General features: G+C 28.7%; 3 protein-coding genes across 3 annotated transcripts in view; all 3 read left to right on the top strand.

The window, feature by feature from the left end:
* The first annotated feature begins 245 nt into the window (after positions 1–245).
* Positions 246–1,704, top strand: LOC136085520 (zinc finger MYM-type protein 5-like). Its single transcript, XM_065806833.1, has 2 exons — positions 246–923; positions 1,048–1,704. Exon 2 carries the CDS (start codon positions 1,063–1,065, stop codon positions 1,702–1,704), a length of 642 nt encoding a protein of 213 aa, XP_065662905.1. The 5' UTR covers positions 246–923; positions 1,048–1,062.
* Positions 1,687–3,867, top strand: LOC136084829 (zinc finger MYM-type protein 1-like). The gene is made up of 2 exons (XM_065805896.1): positions 1,687–3,482; positions 3,555–3,867. The coding sequence occupies exons 1-2, from the start codon at positions 1,771–1,773 to the stop codon at positions 3,688–3,690; spliced, it is 1,848 nt and encodes a 615-aa protein (XP_065661968.1). The 5' UTR covers positions 1,687–1,770; the 3' UTR covers positions 3,691–3,867.
* A 3,011-nt stretch (positions 3,868–6,878) lies between these two features.
* The window catches only part of LOC100213064 (DNA-directed RNA polymerase III subunit RPC7-like), a 49,454-nt gene continuing 39,230 nt past the window's right edge, over positions 6,879–17,102 (top strand). The window contains exons 1-3 of the mRNA XM_065805895.1: positions 6,879–7,149; positions 13,143–13,272; positions 13,600–13,668. Of these exons, the coding sequence (XP_065661967.1) occupies positions 7,036–7,149; positions 13,143–13,272; positions 13,600–13,668 (313 nt within the window). The 5' untranslated portion in view covers positions 6,879–7,035. The remainder of the gene's footprint in view (positions 7,150–13,142; positions 13,273–13,599; positions 13,669–17,102) is intronic.

Here is a 17,102-nt window from a genome sequence, read left to right as displayed (position 1 = left end):
AATCGAGGATAAGACCGTATGGTCTTCTATGAGTTCCCGCGTTCTTTTATTATTTAATAGCGATCATTATATATCTATTTTTTTATTATTATATACAGTGCCGTGGCAAAGGCCCCCCAAACCCCCCATTTGGGGGGGGCCCACGAGATATAAGGGGCCCGTTTTTTAAAAAATGATAAAATTTTTTATGGCATTTTATTATTTTAACTGATAATTATCAATTATATTCAAACTATAAAATAAAATAAATGCTACTAAGACAATTTTAATGTGAAAAAAAACAACTGATGAGAATGGACATCCTTGTTTAGTTTCTGTATCTATATAGTAGCTTAACTCTAAAATTTTTACTCATACTTTTATGAAAAACACGGAATTTTTTAATCTTGACATGTTTCGTAGTTAACATACTACATTTTCAAAAGATTAAATAACAATTTAAAACTCTGGATATAAATATAAAATCAAAATTTGAAGACATTACAGAGAAATATTAACCGACAAATAGAATTGTTACAAACCAATAAAAATTATAATACAAATTATGATATCATAAATAGCATGCAAAAAATTATGTAAATAAAACAAACTAGATTGACAAATTTATATTATAATGAACAGTTTATTTAAAGATGAGTTTTCCTATTTCACATGGAGTTTTCACACCGGGATATTTCCCGGTGGGCCGTCAGCAATACAACATTTTAAAATTTTATAATATTTTAAAAAGTATTTTCTTTAATTTTTTTAATAACTTTCTAGAATAGTAATAAAAAATTGTGAGTTGAAATACGATTTGAAATATTGATTTCTGCGTGTCAGTTGCTTCATTTGACTGTATGATGTGTGTGTAGTTGGTTAAACCGAAACGCAATCGTCATTATTCAAAATTCGTAGTGAGCGTGGCTGAATCAGCTGAGCCGGTAAGTTTATTATTTTAAGGAGACATTATTATTTTTCATTTAATTTATTTGTATAAATTAAATAGGTATAGTACTATAGTAGGACCTAAAAGTAAATTTTATAAACTATCTGTTCTATTTTTAGGTATTAATTATTGGAATGAAGAAAGTGAAAAGTGGTGCAGCTAAGAGAAGAGAAGCAGCTGCAGCCAGGGAAGTAATAACTAAGTACCCCAAACTTACACAATTTTTGAAACCAGCAGTTCAAGCTGATGGTGAATCAGTAGCAATAACAGAAACCAATAATGATGTTACAGCCAATGCAGAAAATGATTCTGTTTCTTGTTTTGGTTTGTCTGCTGAAGGAGACTCTAATATGGCAATCTGTGAGTGTATACCAACTGCCACAACACTGCCACTTCTTTTTCTCAGTGATGATCCTTCTGATTGGCCAGAAAATGTTTCTGATGCACAGAGGTGTGACATTGTTGAACGTGGTGTAAAGCAAATTGAGATAGATTTTCCACACAATCAAGAAAGACGACGATTTTCAGTGACTTATTATAAACGACAGATGAAGAATGGAGAAACTATTGTACGGTCATGGCTTGTGTATTCTATGAAAAGTAATAAAGTTTTTTGCTTCTGTTGCAAACTTTTTGGTATATCAGATTCACCATTCCGACAAGGGATGAACACATGGGAAGGTTTATCCAAAAAACTGAATGATCATGAAACAGGAAGTACACATCTCAGGTGCTTTGAAGAGTGGATGACATTACGAAAAGGTAAACTGTTTTAAAAAAAATTTTGTCATTAAATATAATAAATATTTATATATTTTACCAAATTCAACATTGCAGGCATAATGAATCAAACAACCATTGATGAGCATCAATACAAGTTGCTTCAAAAAGAGCGAAAATTTTGGAGAGCAGTATTGGAACGATTACTAGACATCACTCTATTTCTTTCTGCGAGGAATCTTGGATTCCGTGGTTCACAAGAGGTCATTGGTTCCAAGAACAATGGAAACTTTCTTGGGTTGTTTGAATTGATGGCGAAGTATGATAGTGTGCTCGATGAACTTTTACGTCGGATTCAGAAGAAAGAAACTAATGAACATTATTTGAGCAATGATACCCAGAATGAGTTGATTGAATTGTTAGCCAAGGAGATTGAAGCCGAAAACCTTTCCAAAGTAAAGAAAGCGAAATATTTTTCCATTATTTTGGATTGTACGCCAGACGTTTCACATAAAGAACAAATGAGCATAATCCTACGATCAGTAGTTTGCATTCCTGGGACAGGTATCAACATTTCTGAAAATTTCTTTGGATATCTCAAGGTAGATGATACCACTGGAAAAGGGCTTTTGGATGCCTTTCTAGATCAGACAAAAAAGTGGGAATTAAATATTCTTGACTGTCGAGGCCAATCCTATGATAACGGTGCTAACATGAAAGGAAAGGCAAAGGGTGTTCAAGCTAGGCTTCTTCAAATGAATCCCAAAGCTCTATATTTTCCGTGTGCAAACCATTCACTTAATCTAGTCATTGTTGACGGTGCAAAGTCATCCAACAGTGCAATTACTTTTTTCGGAGTTCTTTCAAGATTGTATACACTCTTTTCATCATCTCCTGCTCGATGGCATATTTTAAAGTCATGTATACCCATTTCTGTCAAGCCTCAATCCGATACCAGATGGGAAAGTAGAATAAACTGTGTGAAACCTCTTCGCTATCACCTGAAAGAGATATTAGAGGCATTAGAAAAATTGGAAGTGTATGCTCTAGAGAAGAGAGATGGCGCAACAGCTACAGAAGTATGTTCGCTGATGGAATATATGATGACATGGCCATTCATATTGTCAATCGTTATTTGGTATGACGTTTTATACCAAATTAACAAATCAAGTAAGCTTCTGCAGTCCTCTACAACTTCCCTTGATGTCTTGGATAGTGAAATAAAGGCCACATATACATTTCTTCAGCAATATCGTGAAACTGGATTTTCAGACGCACACATGAAAGCATCAGAAATCGCAGAAGTGTTGGACATTGCAAAAATTTTTCCAGAAGTGCGTTCCCGACAAAAAAAGATGATTCATTCATACGAGTGTGCCGATGAAGCTCACACCATCCAATTAGAACAGAAGTTGAAAGTTGATTTCTTTTTACCACTCCTTGATATGTCAATGGGATCAGTAAAGGAGCGTTTTGAACAAGTCAGTAGTATCACAGAGCTCTATGACTTCCTATACCGTTCTGAGAATCTTATTCAAATCTGTAAAGAAAATTCTTTGTCTTTATATTGCAAAAATTTGCAAGCAAAGCTTGGCGATATAGATTCGGATGATCTGGAAATGGAATTAAAACGATTTGTCATAGTGGTACAGGAGAAAGAAAGTACTCACATGAAATCTGCACATGATTTTCTTAATTACATTTATAAAGAAGAGCTGCAAGAAACTTATCCAAATCTTGCCATTGTGTTACGCATAATCCTTACCTCACCAGTAACTGTCGCAAGTGCTGAACGTAGCTTCAGCAAGCTAAAATTGATTAAGACTTTTCATAGGTCAGTATATTTAATCTTGCTACTTTATACATAATAGATGTAGCTCTATGCATTTCTTTTCACTTTTTATAGGTCAACAATGGTTGATGACCGCTTGTCTTCTCTGGCGATGCTGTCAATTGAGAACGATGTGGCAAGAAAATTAAATTATGAGGAGATAATCAACAAATTTGCAAGTATGAAAGTTCGCCACAAGTCATTTCTGTGACAATTGTGAATATGTGATTTATTACAGGTTTTGAAGTATTACCAATATAATATAACAAACATTATTCTGATAATTATCCGTACATATACGTTTGTCTATACTTATATGTCTTATTTTTGATGTTTTTAGCCTTTAGAAAAAATGTGACGCATATATATCCTGTAATGTGATGCCACAAAATTAGGGCCCAAAAAAATGATTTGGGGGGGGGCCCAAATGTACCACGCCACGGCACTGATTATATATTTGTATTTTAAATGTTGTAACGAAATGTTATTTAAAATATATATAAAAAAAAGTTATATAAAAAAAAATAAAAAAAATTCTGGAGAGATTGACCAAGTTCCATGCCGAAATAACGTACTTTAAAAACGTAACAAACCTATAGCTAAAAGCAAAAGATGAGGTTCAAACAAATAGTAGAGATTGTCTAAAATTTTGATGTTTTTACTCAATATCGAGGTATTCAAAAAACGATTACTTTACGTAGATCGTGATTTTTGTTGTGATTATTTCTTCATAGTTCAAACAGTTGTTAAAAACTTATCCAGTTAACTTTTAAGAGAGTAATCCACTCCAATTACAACTTTATACAATGTTATATATATATATACCATGTAATAAATGTTGACCTTAGTGTCCCTTCGAGCGTATTTAATAAGGGACTCTCGGCAACCATTGCAACCGATGTAATGGCGAGAAAGAGTCGCAGCACTTTTTTTTGTTAGAAAACGTTAACGAAAGCATATGTAAATATCTAACTTGCTTAAACTTTAAATAATATAATGTTAAAACACATTAAAACAAATATCAAGTTTTACAGTTTTACTTTTATTTGGAAATGAATTGCAGCAACATCTCCTTAATTTTGATTTATAGAATTTATTTACCTTTTTATGAAGATTTTGTTTATTAAAACCATTAACAAACAATAAACGTTAAAAACATTCACAAACAATACACCTTAGTGGCCGAAGTGGTTAGCTCGCAGAATTTCTGAAGCAATCTTAATTCAATACCGCAAAACCGGGTAAATAAGGACAATTAGATATAGAGGGACAGAAGCCAGAATTGTTTTTTGGATGTCTACAAATTGACAGGGAAAGCTGATAAACTAATTATTTCTTTTTCCTATCAAGTATAATTTAGATCTTTAGAGTTAGAAACACTTTGATTTTTCTGTGACGTTATCAACTGCAGCAAATCATTTAAAAAAATAAGTCCTAAAAGATGAAAAAAAAAAGGATGTAAAAAGTTTTTCGGCAGAGACCAATCGCACTAAAGAGGCGTAATTGTGAAAATTTACCAAATTGTTGCAAAAACAGTTTGATAAAACTGTGAAAAAATAGATAACATACACATAATGTTAACTAATATATATTTTTATTGATTTCAAGAAAAAATACCCAATATTAAGGTGAATTAGGACAGTTGTGAAAGTTTATCCGGAACTCAGGAAAGAAGCAGAAATTGTATCTTGGCCTTGTTGATCAGGTTTTGCACTTGGTATAACATTTGCAAGTCCTGCAAATAGCGGAGATGGTTCTCACTTTGTTTTTCCTCCAGTTGAGGAAAAATCACTGTTCAGCTATTCCCATATAATAGGATGTACGAATCAATTATTTTTTTAACGTAGAGTTGTTTTGAAATTCAATGTAGATTAGGAAATGGTGCCAGTTCCTATTTAGGTAATACTATAAACGGTGGTACCCTTTACCAACTTTTTTCAGTATTCATTAAAAATATTATGCGCTTGAATTTTATTCAAGTCTCATTTTAAATAATAAACGGTGCTCATTTTTGCACTTTTACAACTTAATTTGTATACAAATTTTTTATTGTTAATTAGTGTTCATTAGGTGCGACTCATTTTTGTTTTACATAATCATACGGTAATTTTGATGCTCAGAACTTCAACTTTTAATAACTGCTGTAATAAAAACTTTAGTAATAACTTTTTGTATAAGAATTGTTCATAGGGGTCGTCCATTAATTACGTCCTGCAATTTTTGATATTTTTTGACCCCCTCCTCTCTCCTCTAAACGTATTGTAACATTTTATTGACCCCACATCCCCTCTATTTTACGCAACAATTTTGTAACCACTAACTTCCCTCCACTCCTCCACCGCTAAAAAAAATTTTTAAACAATTTTTAAGATAATTATGTTTATAATTTTCTTAGCTTCTTTGAGGTAATTAATAAGTAATTTTTAGTCTGTTTAAGTTTATTCTTTACCTCAATAGTTCTGTGTAAAATTGCATAAATTAACATTGTTATCCTAAACATAGTCCCAATTTTAAATAGCTATTCTTCAGATGTATACATGAAAAAATATTATTTTATAAATATAATTTTCATCTTCATTAAGCAATGATCGCTCGGCCAAGTGGATTCCGCTTCAGGCTGGTAAACCAAGGTTTCGAGCTTCGTCTCTTTGTGTCGATTTACATTTGTTTTTTTTTTAGTTGGTGCTCAAAGGTTGTTTTTTTTTTTTTGTTGTTGTTGCACACTTTTGTGCACCAACTAAATAAAGTTCTGCACTTGGACCATGCAAAGTCAAAGCGCAGAACGTGCACTGCAAATAGACTGTTACAGCCGTAGGTGCAACGCATTGCGCGTACGACTGTAACAATAGGCTGTAACTACTCAATTAACGGAGCTTACAAATCGACTAAGTAAGATTTAAACGCAGCTAGTTTTACAATCAACATGTAGATACATCAATTGAAGGTTTTGGTTTGGTCAGATCTCCTTCCTTCTCCTAAAGCGTAACATAATATAGGGACGTTACGTTTGTGTGTTTATTGTACAAACTGGTTGATGTTGAATGTTACAAGTGCACTTTAGGTAAGCACACTCATTTTTCAAAAGCTCAAAATTGATCTTTTTTACTTATATTAGAGTTAAAATAGAAACAAACATTTAAAACAACTGATGTCTCTATTCACCCCATACGCGAGGTCAAAAGAAACAGACAGAAAAAAAAACACAAAATTGAATTAGCCACTATCTTCATTAATCAAAAAAAGCATAATTTTATAGGAGCAGTATATACTTAGCACAAAAAAAAAAAAAAAAAAAAAAAAAATGCAAAACTATATTCTCAATCAGTGGCACTTGGTACCTTTAAAACCCTATTTTCCCCGTTTTAGGGTATCCTCAATCCGGACAAGGTTTTGAGGCGGACAATTACTCGGAAAGTTTCCTTCGTGACAGTTCATGATGATATTTTGCTTGCTCTTTTCTTTTTCATAAAGTCTTAATTTATGAAATAATTAAAAAAAAAAAAAAAAAAAAAAACTATAAAATTAAAAAACACACAGATTTTTAAATTATTTTCAAATGGCTGGGCGTGGTAGAGGAAGAGGAGCTCAATCACTATCATTCAATATTCCTGGCTTAGGTTCTGGAGATTCCATGCCTTCAGTGACACTTCAACCCCCTCCTCTTTATCCAGTATGTATTTTTTTTTTTTTTTTTTTTTTTTTTACAGTTATTGGTTTTGAAATTAATAAACATTATTTTTATGTTAAAGTTAAAAAGTATATCAAAATAATATTTCTAGCATTTTATAATTTTTGTATTTATTTATCATTTAAAGTAATTAAAGTTTTAATATTGAGTAGTTTTTTATAAATTATATACAGTTATACATGTCTTTCCAAGAATGATTGTTTATTATCATGTTATCAGATGATTTTAATTCGATTTCGATTGAAATGATCTCAGGGATAAAAAAAAAAAAAAGGCCAATCTAAAAAAAAAAAAAAAAAAAAAGGCTTTAAGTACTTTCTTTGATTTATACCTGGATTTATGTTTTTTCAATGTTTCCTAATTACATAATTTAGTAAACAGTTTTTTTTTAATTGGCACTAGGTTAAAACTTTAAAATTGTATTTTATTAAATTTTTTAGTTATTCCTTGATTTTAGCTTTTGGAATTTAGCTTTAGAATTTTTTTACAGCCTACAAAGGAGCATGGTCTTGGCTTTTTCTTTAAGACTTGTAACCTGCTTGTCTTAATCTTGTTTGGAATAATTTCTGAATAATTGAATAAAATAAAATTATTAAAAAATCAATATATACAAAAAAATAGTTATACCCGTTATTTTATACATAAATGTCTAAATCATAGTATACTACTAATATATAAAGTCTAGTTTATTTTTTTTTCATAAACTATGGCATAAAGGATTGAAATTTTATGTCACATTAAACTGACCAGTGCTCTTCAATTGATAAACAGTGTGTTAACTGTGTTTTTGATGGAGAAAATGATCATTTTCACTGTGCATTTTATAATAAATGTCCTTCACATGAGGGAGAAAAAAATACCTTGAAAGAAAAACTTGAAATTAATCATTTAAATGCCAAGTCCAGAAGGGTCACTCCATGCCAAATGGACCAAAACTTTAGGATTTCAACATGAACCACCTCAGATTTTGATAGAACTTGTTGGGTTGGTTTATATCAATAAGAAAAACAACTACTAAAAGTTTCAGCATAAAATCTTTTGTGGCTTATAAAATATGGTTATTTGAAATTTCTGGTTTTTCCAAAAATAAAAAAACTTGAGTAGCGAAAACATGTTTTGCTTATTCTTTGAAGCTCTATATTTTGAAAACAAAATTTCAGAAAATATTCTAGTTTTTTTTTATTTTTAACAGCTCTAGACTTACTTTAGTAAAACTTTGACATTGAATTTTCGAATGTGACATTTTATCCATAATAGCTACCTAAAAAATCTAAAAAATTGTTTGCAAGTATAAAAAGTTGATTTTATAAACCATTTTTCATCATAAACACATGCTAAATTAATTTCTGGTGAAAGAAAAGCCTATGCTGCATTGCAGAAAAATTTACATGAGTATGCATATTGTTAAATGACACTTGTCTTATCTGTAAAGTAATTTATGATTGTGGTATAAAATAATGGTGGTTTCTTGTTTCTGGATTTTTTGAACAAGTAGTGTGACACTCTTTTTATTTAAACTTGATACAATGTAATACAGTTGTATCATTTGAAATGTATTGAAAATGTATTCCTTTGATACTTTGTCTACAATCGATTGGATCTGCTAGTGATTGTAAACTGGCCCTTGCTAAAAGACTTTTGAAAGCCCCTAATGCCATTACAATCACTCTTTTCATATGGTTTAGCAAAAACAAAAAAAAAAATGTCATTCTGAAGATACCTCATGATCTTGTTCATGGTGAAATAAGTTAGATATGTTTTTATAATTTTTGTATTGTAAACCTGCACCATCACTAGAAAAAATGGTTAAAGTAAGGCATTAAAATATTAACTCTTAAATGTTTTATTACTACATAAATGAAATAATGAACTGAGTTTGTATTGTGTTGCAAATTATCTGAGATGATACACACTTTTACATTTTATCTTATTTTCTTCCATTTTGTAAATAACAAAAGGATGCAATTTTGCTTGACTGTTGTACCAATGAAAACCTTGTATTGCATCTTGAATTAAAAAACTGTTATTTTCAGCAAAAACTCTTATGTTAAGTCTAGTTGAACAACAAGCTAACCGGGCGTTTCTATTATCGCAGTATGAAGATGGACAGTCAAAACGATTTATTCAGCAGATGACTTCTTTCTTCGTAATAAATAATATTACTTCAGATCGACATGTAGCATACTTGCTTGCTGCTCTGCCGTTGAAGACTTACAAGACCATGGAAGAATTAACAGCACCAGAAGTTCCAGAGGACGTTTCATACGAAGAGTTATTGATGAAATTGGAAATGCTGGAAAAAAGAAAATCATTGTTAATCTCATGGTGTGAATTTGGTAAAACTTATCGTGGCAATGAAGAATCAATGCAGGCGTTAGTGCATCGAGTGATCCAAGCAGTTCAAGACTGCAAGTTCTTGTCTTCAGAGAGACAGCCGACTTCGTGATCATTTCATTACTGGAATTAATGATGGTGCTGTTCTGCGTACCATTCTTTGGGAAGAAGATGCGTTAAGCTTTGATGTTGTGTCAAGACTGCATCCATGTTTGTACAAACTAGATTAGATATAGATGAGTTTTTTCCAGGAGTTCGGGAATTCCAGAAATTCACTTGAAATTCCTTTAGTTTTCCAGAAATTTCTGGATATTTTTTGTTGTTAATTTGAAAAAATTTATAAAAAATTTTAAATGCGACAACGTTTGCATTTAAACAAAATGATTTCTAGATCAATTTTGTAACAATTTTTTTTTTTTTTTTTAATTCATTCAAATTAACTTTTTTGAATATTATAAATTCTTTTTGTAAAAAGTTAAATAATCTAATTTCTGTTTTAAAAGTTTACAAAAGTTAAAAAAATTTTAAAAAATGGAATTCCATCGGAAAAATAAAAAAGATGAAGAACGTTTTTATAATATAAATTCATCGCGGAAAAAAAAGATTGTCACACATGAACTGTGCAAACAGTTCTATTATTAAAGAATCTAATATTAATTATGCTAAAAAGTGCAGAAAAAGAAAAGCTGACAAATGTTTTTTATAGAAAGTTATAAGAATAAAAAGTATTAATTTCTGAACCATTGTCTGACATTTTAAATTTAAAAAGTAAATAAATTATTACGCTTTGCAGATTGATTATGGTAAAACTGAGATATTATATTCAATTTTAGAATTTTATAGAAACATAATTATTCATAAGCACTGTGTTACTTTATTTATCCCTTTACCAACGTTCCAGAATTTACCCACATACCTTCGTCAATTTGTTGACCGTATAATTTTCCAGGATTTTCATAAAGTCAAAAACTCATCTTTGATTAGATGCGGCATATTTATCTGTAAATGAAGAAGTAAATGCAAGTTACCGAACAACTGGGACTAAAATGACAATTTATATATGGAGAAAGAAATGTGATGTTTCATCTGTGAATCACTAAATCACTTTGCACATAAATGTAACTTATTATGCAAGAAATGCTTGTATAAACATGCTGCAAAGGACTGCAACAAATGTTGACGAAGCCAGGAAAACTTAAATGGGACGAGTTAGCATTAGGTATTTCTACAAGAACTCATCCCGAAACAATACTACCTACTATCAACTTGGTAATAAACAGAAGAAAAGCAATCATCACCAAGAAGTTACTGCCATTTGACTATAAAGTGGTTTGTGTAGTGGATGTTGCAACAATGGAATAATTCAATGTGAAGAAGTTATTGCTAAAATACACCACCCAATGAATGGGTGCTTGGTGGATGCATTAAGCGTGGATGAAGTAATAAACAAATACGACATGATTTTGGGTATGGATTTAATAAGGTTGTGTGATGGACTGAAAATTGGCACTGGAAAATTGAAATTCTGCAATTCTTTGATTAAGTTGTCATCAACACCTCGTGTTGCAACAATTGAAATTGAAACAAGCAAAGCTTATTTTGATGGTAAAATATGGATTGTTGGCAGTTTTGTCAATAATTAGCAAAGCTAATTATTGACAAAAGTCACACGTTGCATATTTTTATCATTATAACGTTTTGTATAACAATCATTAATTGTTGACAAGAGTCACAAGTTGTATTTTTAAATGCTATATATAGCAAACAATTTTGTTTTAAAAATATTGAGGTTGTCGATAAATAATAAAAACATTAAAAACAAAATGGCTTTTAAATGCGTTGAACAACACATTAAATAAGCAATTATCTCTTAGAAAATTAATTTGGTCAATTTAGTTTTAAATACTTTTTAATTTAACTTTGCGTTTGTTAAATGAATTGCAACCAAAAGTTTTCTTCATACAAAATCTCAAATCTATATAAAATAATAATACAAAAAGAACACTCAATAACTTGCTTGTCTTTAATATCACAGCTTTTAAATGTGTATGTTGAATTCTTGAATGAAAGACACTTCATGTATCAGACGTAAAACCAGACACACCATGTAATAAGAAGTGTTCACACTTTCATAGCAGGATGAAAAAAATTTATTGATTTGAAACTATAAATAAATAAACAAGTTGAGTGTAAAAACAATAGTTGATTAATTGTAAGAACAATAGTTGAATGTAAAATGAACATAAAAAAGTTAAATTAAATTTAATAAAAATAATTTTTTTTTCTTTAACATTTTTAGAAATTTAGAAATTTTAAAAATAAAAAAATTTTAAAAAATGGAGCTTTTTAAATTATTAAAATAACTTAAGTTAAAATTAATAAACTTAATTTAAACTTAATAATATTTAAAGAAATTTAGTTTAAATATAATAAAATATATTTAAATTAAAAATTTTCAAAAAATGTATAGTAGAAAAAAATTTATTAAGCCAACTGTTTTTTATATATATAAAAAAGAAGTTATTTCACAATTGCAGTGAAAATGCTTTTTACAAAATTAATTACTGCATAGGTAAAATTGTCATTTCGTACGTAAAATGTGAACAGTGTAACTATTTTTAACAAGGCCTGTAGTATATTATTTATGATATTATAACAATGATATATAATTATTTGATAAAAATTTGCTCCATAATTTATATTTTAACCTTATAGCTTGTTTGACTTCTTTATCAATCCATGGTTTTATACAAGATCCTTTTATTTCTTTTTTAGGTATATATTTTATACATGCTTCATTGTATATGTTAGTAAATGTTTGACGGCATTCATGTATGTCCTTGTTAATGAATATTTCAGGCCAAATAATTTCCTCAAAATAATGTTCCAACTAAACATAATAATGTTCCAACTAAACATATCTTAAAATTAAAAACAATTTACCATAATTTGATTTTGATTTTTTACTATGATTGTTTAATAAATATTTAAAGTGTAACACAAGATGTGCTGTATCTTATTGATAACTATAGGTTGATGATGAATTATATTTGTTATATGTTCAGGGCATTCCGAGAAAATAGTCATGTTACCGGCTATATGATTTTAGAAATGTTGGCTATGTAACATTTTGAATCACTTTACTCACTGTTTCTTTAAACTTTTAGGTTGATTAGAACTTGTTAGGGTTTGATATTTCAATTTTTTTCTCTTTTTTTCAATTAATACTAGAATAATTAAAATCACCTGCAATTGAAGAGAAAGAATGTTTTTCTTGGTATACTTTATTGCAGCAGTTAATGCTTTATTTATTTTATGATTTGTTAATTCTGATGAGTCAGGAGGGCGAGAAATACATCCAACTAAAACTTGATCATATTTTATTATGAACCGATTCTGCTATTTTAAGAGTAGATACATATTTATTATCATTCACTTATTTTTTATGAAACTCTGAAAGATTAAATTCTTTTATGGTTTTTAATTTTATGGTTTATTTTTTAGAATATTCTTTTTACATGTTTTATGAATCTTTTAATGCTGTTTTTTAGAAATAAAAGCATCTAGAAGCAAAATGTATTTAATAAATTAACATAATAGATATCTTCAGTTCGAAACTCTTGTTTTTTTATTTATTTTAGATATTGCACCATAGGGTGACACCACTAAGTTCTACTGAAGTTGATGAATATATGTTAGCTCTCAGCCGGGAATTTAGAACAAGCATAAGAGACTCACCTTTTTTTTTAAAAGAAAAAGTTTGCAAAAAAGGTTTGAGGATGAAAAAAATTTTAACAAAAATGTTTAATTACCTGCTTTCCTTAGATTACTAAAACTGAAAGTTTTGTTAAAAACTTGACTTTATATACTGTAATATACTTACAATACATATATTATATGTATTTTTTATAATTAATATGGTTATAATTTTTTTTTTTTAAATCTTACAAAAAAATAACATGTTTTACTATTTTTCAAGTCTTTATATTATTTAAAAAAAAATGCATTTTATATGTTTTCAAAATAATTATTTTAATTATTTTAGTCAAATATCTAATTACTAAAAGAAAAATAGTTTTAAAAATGGCTTGATTTTAGATATTGTGCGGTACACAGATAGATATAAACAAACAACGAATATTGATGCTAAAGTACAATGGGAGCCAGGTTTTTTTTATCAAATAATGTTTTTATATATTTTTCATTAAGTTGGTTTTGCTAATTACCTTTTTATCTTTTTAGCTTTTTTTTTAAAATAATCTTTTTTAATTTGTTAGAATTCAATATTTAAATGTTCAGTTAATCAATCTTTAAATTAAATCCATTTTTTTAAGTTCTTAGTAGATTATTTTGTTGATAAACTCTATTTATCTAAGAGCTTAATAATAATCTACTAAGAACTTAATAATAAACTCTAAAACTCTAATATTTACAAAATTCTCTCTCTCTCTCTCTATCTATATATATATATATATATATATATATATATATATATATATATTATATATACATACAAGTGTTGAATTAAGCAATCGTGATTTGCGATATCTGGAAAAATATTTGATCTTCAAAATTTTAGTTTATGCAAAACTGTGTACTTTGTTTTCAAAGGGCAAATTAATTTAAATTTGTTTGCGAAAAACTTATAAAATCAAAACAAAACAATAAACTAATGCCTACAAAAGTAAAACACTCTACTCTAACTACGTTATAAAAGTATTAAAACTATAATAGTGTTATTACTTTTATAATGCACTTAGGATTTTTATAATTCAAATTTTGGGTACTCTAGTTTGGTGCCGAAACCAAAACTGGCATTATTTTATCGAAACCGATACCGACATTTCAGTTAGTCAAAATTAATTTCATTAGAAAATTTTGTTTAAAAATGCAATTTTACAGTTGTTTTTTTTTTTATACGTATATTATGTTAGAATTGATTACATGTGTTTCACAAATTGAGATTTAATACATAAGTTGGCGATATAAGTTAATAGCCAAAGTTAATAACTGGCAGATTTTCTTTGCTAAGCAATTTTTTTGAGATTATCTGATAATAGTCTTCACTTTCTTAAATGAACAGAAAAATACTTATTTAAACTTTAAATAAACATTATCAGTCAAAATATTATGCGCAGTACAATGGCTTGGTTATTTGCCGTTTGGATATTTTTAAGAAAAGCACTATTTAGTAACTAAAAAGTTAAGTAATTTGTGAACAATGGACTTGAAATTTCATTTAGAAATAGTAAAATATTTTGTGAAAATTCTCAAAAATAACTATTTTCTAAATTAGATAAAAATTTAAAATCTTACAAATTTTTTCAGTTTTTGGTATGTTTTTCAACCGAAATTTTGCTTTTTAGCAAATTTATAAAAAGTACCAAAACCAAAATTTTGGTATCTGTTCAAATAGCAATTTCGGTCGAAACTGATACTGAAACAGAATTTGGGTTGATCACTAGCAAGGAGTGTTGCTACATTGACTGAAAAATAGGTAGAGCATGCAAGGAGTGTTACATCAACTGAGGGTTTGGTACAATATACAGTAATTCTTGTTCTAGTGTAGCAATATCACAACTGCTGTCAAATTGAATAATATCTTGACTTTATAAAATCATCTCTGAAACAATCATTATCAATTTGACCAATGTAATCTTTAAAAATACCAGTGGCTTGATTAGTTGAGTAACAGTTACCAAGATCAATGCCTTTTTTTTTGATTAGCTCTATTAAATAAGGAAAATAGGAAATGTGCGTTCTTTTTTCGCCAAATAGTAAACTGCATTGAATTTCTTTTTAAGTGAGTCACAATCTTTTTCATCTATCCCTTGCAACCCTTTTCCAATAGCAGTATTTTAGGTATATATTTTCTTTTTAATCTTTGGCACCCAATTTACTACAATAATAGATGAGATGTGCTTCCTTATGTTGTTTACTATGACAATGACTTCTTACACTGTCTCTCTTATTTGATGGAGTTCCAGGGTGAAACCATGAAATAGAAAATTTTTCAATGTTTTTAATAAGAGCAATATGAATATTATTAAAAATAATATTCATATTGCTTGCAAAACAAGCAGCATCATCTTCCCCTTTATATCATATTCAAACTTTAAATTAAATTCTTTTTCCCATTTCTCAAAGATGTCTCAAAGCCATAGTTATGCAATAGTTTCTTTTATTCTTTAGTCCTTTACTACAGTCATAAATATGCAGACTTATTATTCTGGCAGTGTTATGTATTATAAGCATTATAAACAATATTATACATTGTTTTTTTAATATATATTTATTTTTTGGTATCGTTGATATAACTTTTTATAATTTTGGGGCCCTAATGTCAGGCTTTTTTAGGCTTTTTTTTCAACATATTTATATTCCCTTAAATTTTTGTCATGTAACATTAGGTATTTAAATCCTATAATTAAATAGAAATTTCTACTATGGATGTAACTCTTTATTCTAAATTGATTTTTATTACAATATTTTAAGGGAGTATAAATTCCCTTGTTATTAATTATAATAAAAATATAAAGAATTGTTAATAACAAAACAAAAACAAATCAATGCGATAGTTTATTCAAATACTGAAACATAGGTTTCCAAAAGGAAGTCGTGACGTAACCTCAGTTATCCTGATTCTGACCACCATCTAAAGGTGCACATTCATGGTGTTGTATTTCAAGTGCCTCCCTCACTTTTCTGTTGAAATTATTAACCTCTACTTTTAGAGTATTTTTGTTCCATCCATAAGTACCATGACAATTTTTTAAATGTTCCGCTATTGCTGAATAATCCCATTTTCCTTCGTATGTATTTTTCTGATGCTAGTAAATACAAGATGAAATTTTAAATTTTGTTTTACCAATATAACATTTTTTGCAGGAGCTTTCAAGTTTGTACACACCTGGATAAAAATATATAGGAAGAGGAGAGTTTTTTTTTGTAGTAAGTATATGTTGTAAATTTTTTGGTGATTTAAAGTCTGGTGTAACTTGCTTTTTTGAAAACTTTTTTTAACTTCGGGCTAATTCCTAGAATCCACAGTAAGGATGGAATATTTTTTGATGAAATGGATAAATGTCAATGAAATGGATAACACTGATAAACAAATAAAATTTTATTGTGCAAATCTTGTTAACTAGGTGGTTTTTTAAAACAAATTAAATATATATTTCAAATATGCAAACCATTTTTCACCATCACGTCAAGTTGTAAAGATATTTGGGTTCAAATCTTTAGTATTTAAGGTAAAGTCCCTAATATTATCAAAAAAAAAGTTATTCAAAAGTATGTCAACCTGGGTCTCAAAAGAAGCGTATTTGCATAGAGATTTTAAAAATGGTATTTGTTTGTAATAAAAATAAGTACTTTTTGTATTATTGCTGAGAAACATTTTGTTAAAATTTTTTTAAAAGACTTTAGCATTTTTTCACATAATTTTTTTTTGTCAATAAATTTTAAGTAAAAATATTTATCTTTTCTAAAATCTCTATGAAAATACGCTTCTTTTGAGACCCAGGTTGACATACTTTTGAATAACTTTTTTTTCGACAATATTAGGGACTTTACCTTAAATACTAAAGATTTGAACCGAA

This window comes from Hydra vulgaris, chromosome 09 (assembly GCF_038396675.1).
Source record: "Hydra vulgaris chromosome 09, alternate assembly HydraT2T_AEP".
In the NCBI taxonomy this organism is placed as follows: domain Eukaryota; kingdom Metazoa; phylum Cnidaria; class Hydrozoa; order Anthoathecata; family Hydridae; genus Hydra; species Hydra vulgaris.
This window is presented reverse-complemented; position numbering and strand designations above follow the sequence as displayed.

What these genes read in the sequence shown, in the direction of transcription:
- LOC136085520 (XM_065806833.1), top strand. Translation starts at nt 1,063, where the DNA reads ATGAAGAAAGTGAAAAGTGGTGCAGCTAAGAGAAGAGAAGCAGCTGCA.
- LOC136084829 (XM_065805896.1), top strand. Translation starts at nt 1,771, where the DNA reads ATGAATCAAACAACCATTGATGAGCATCAATACAAGTTGCTTCAAAAA. An exon ending in TTGATTAAGACTTTTCATAG is followed by an intron (nt 3,483 to 3,554) that starts GTCAGTATATTT and finishes CACTTTTTATAG; the next exon opens with GTCAACAATGGTTGATGACC.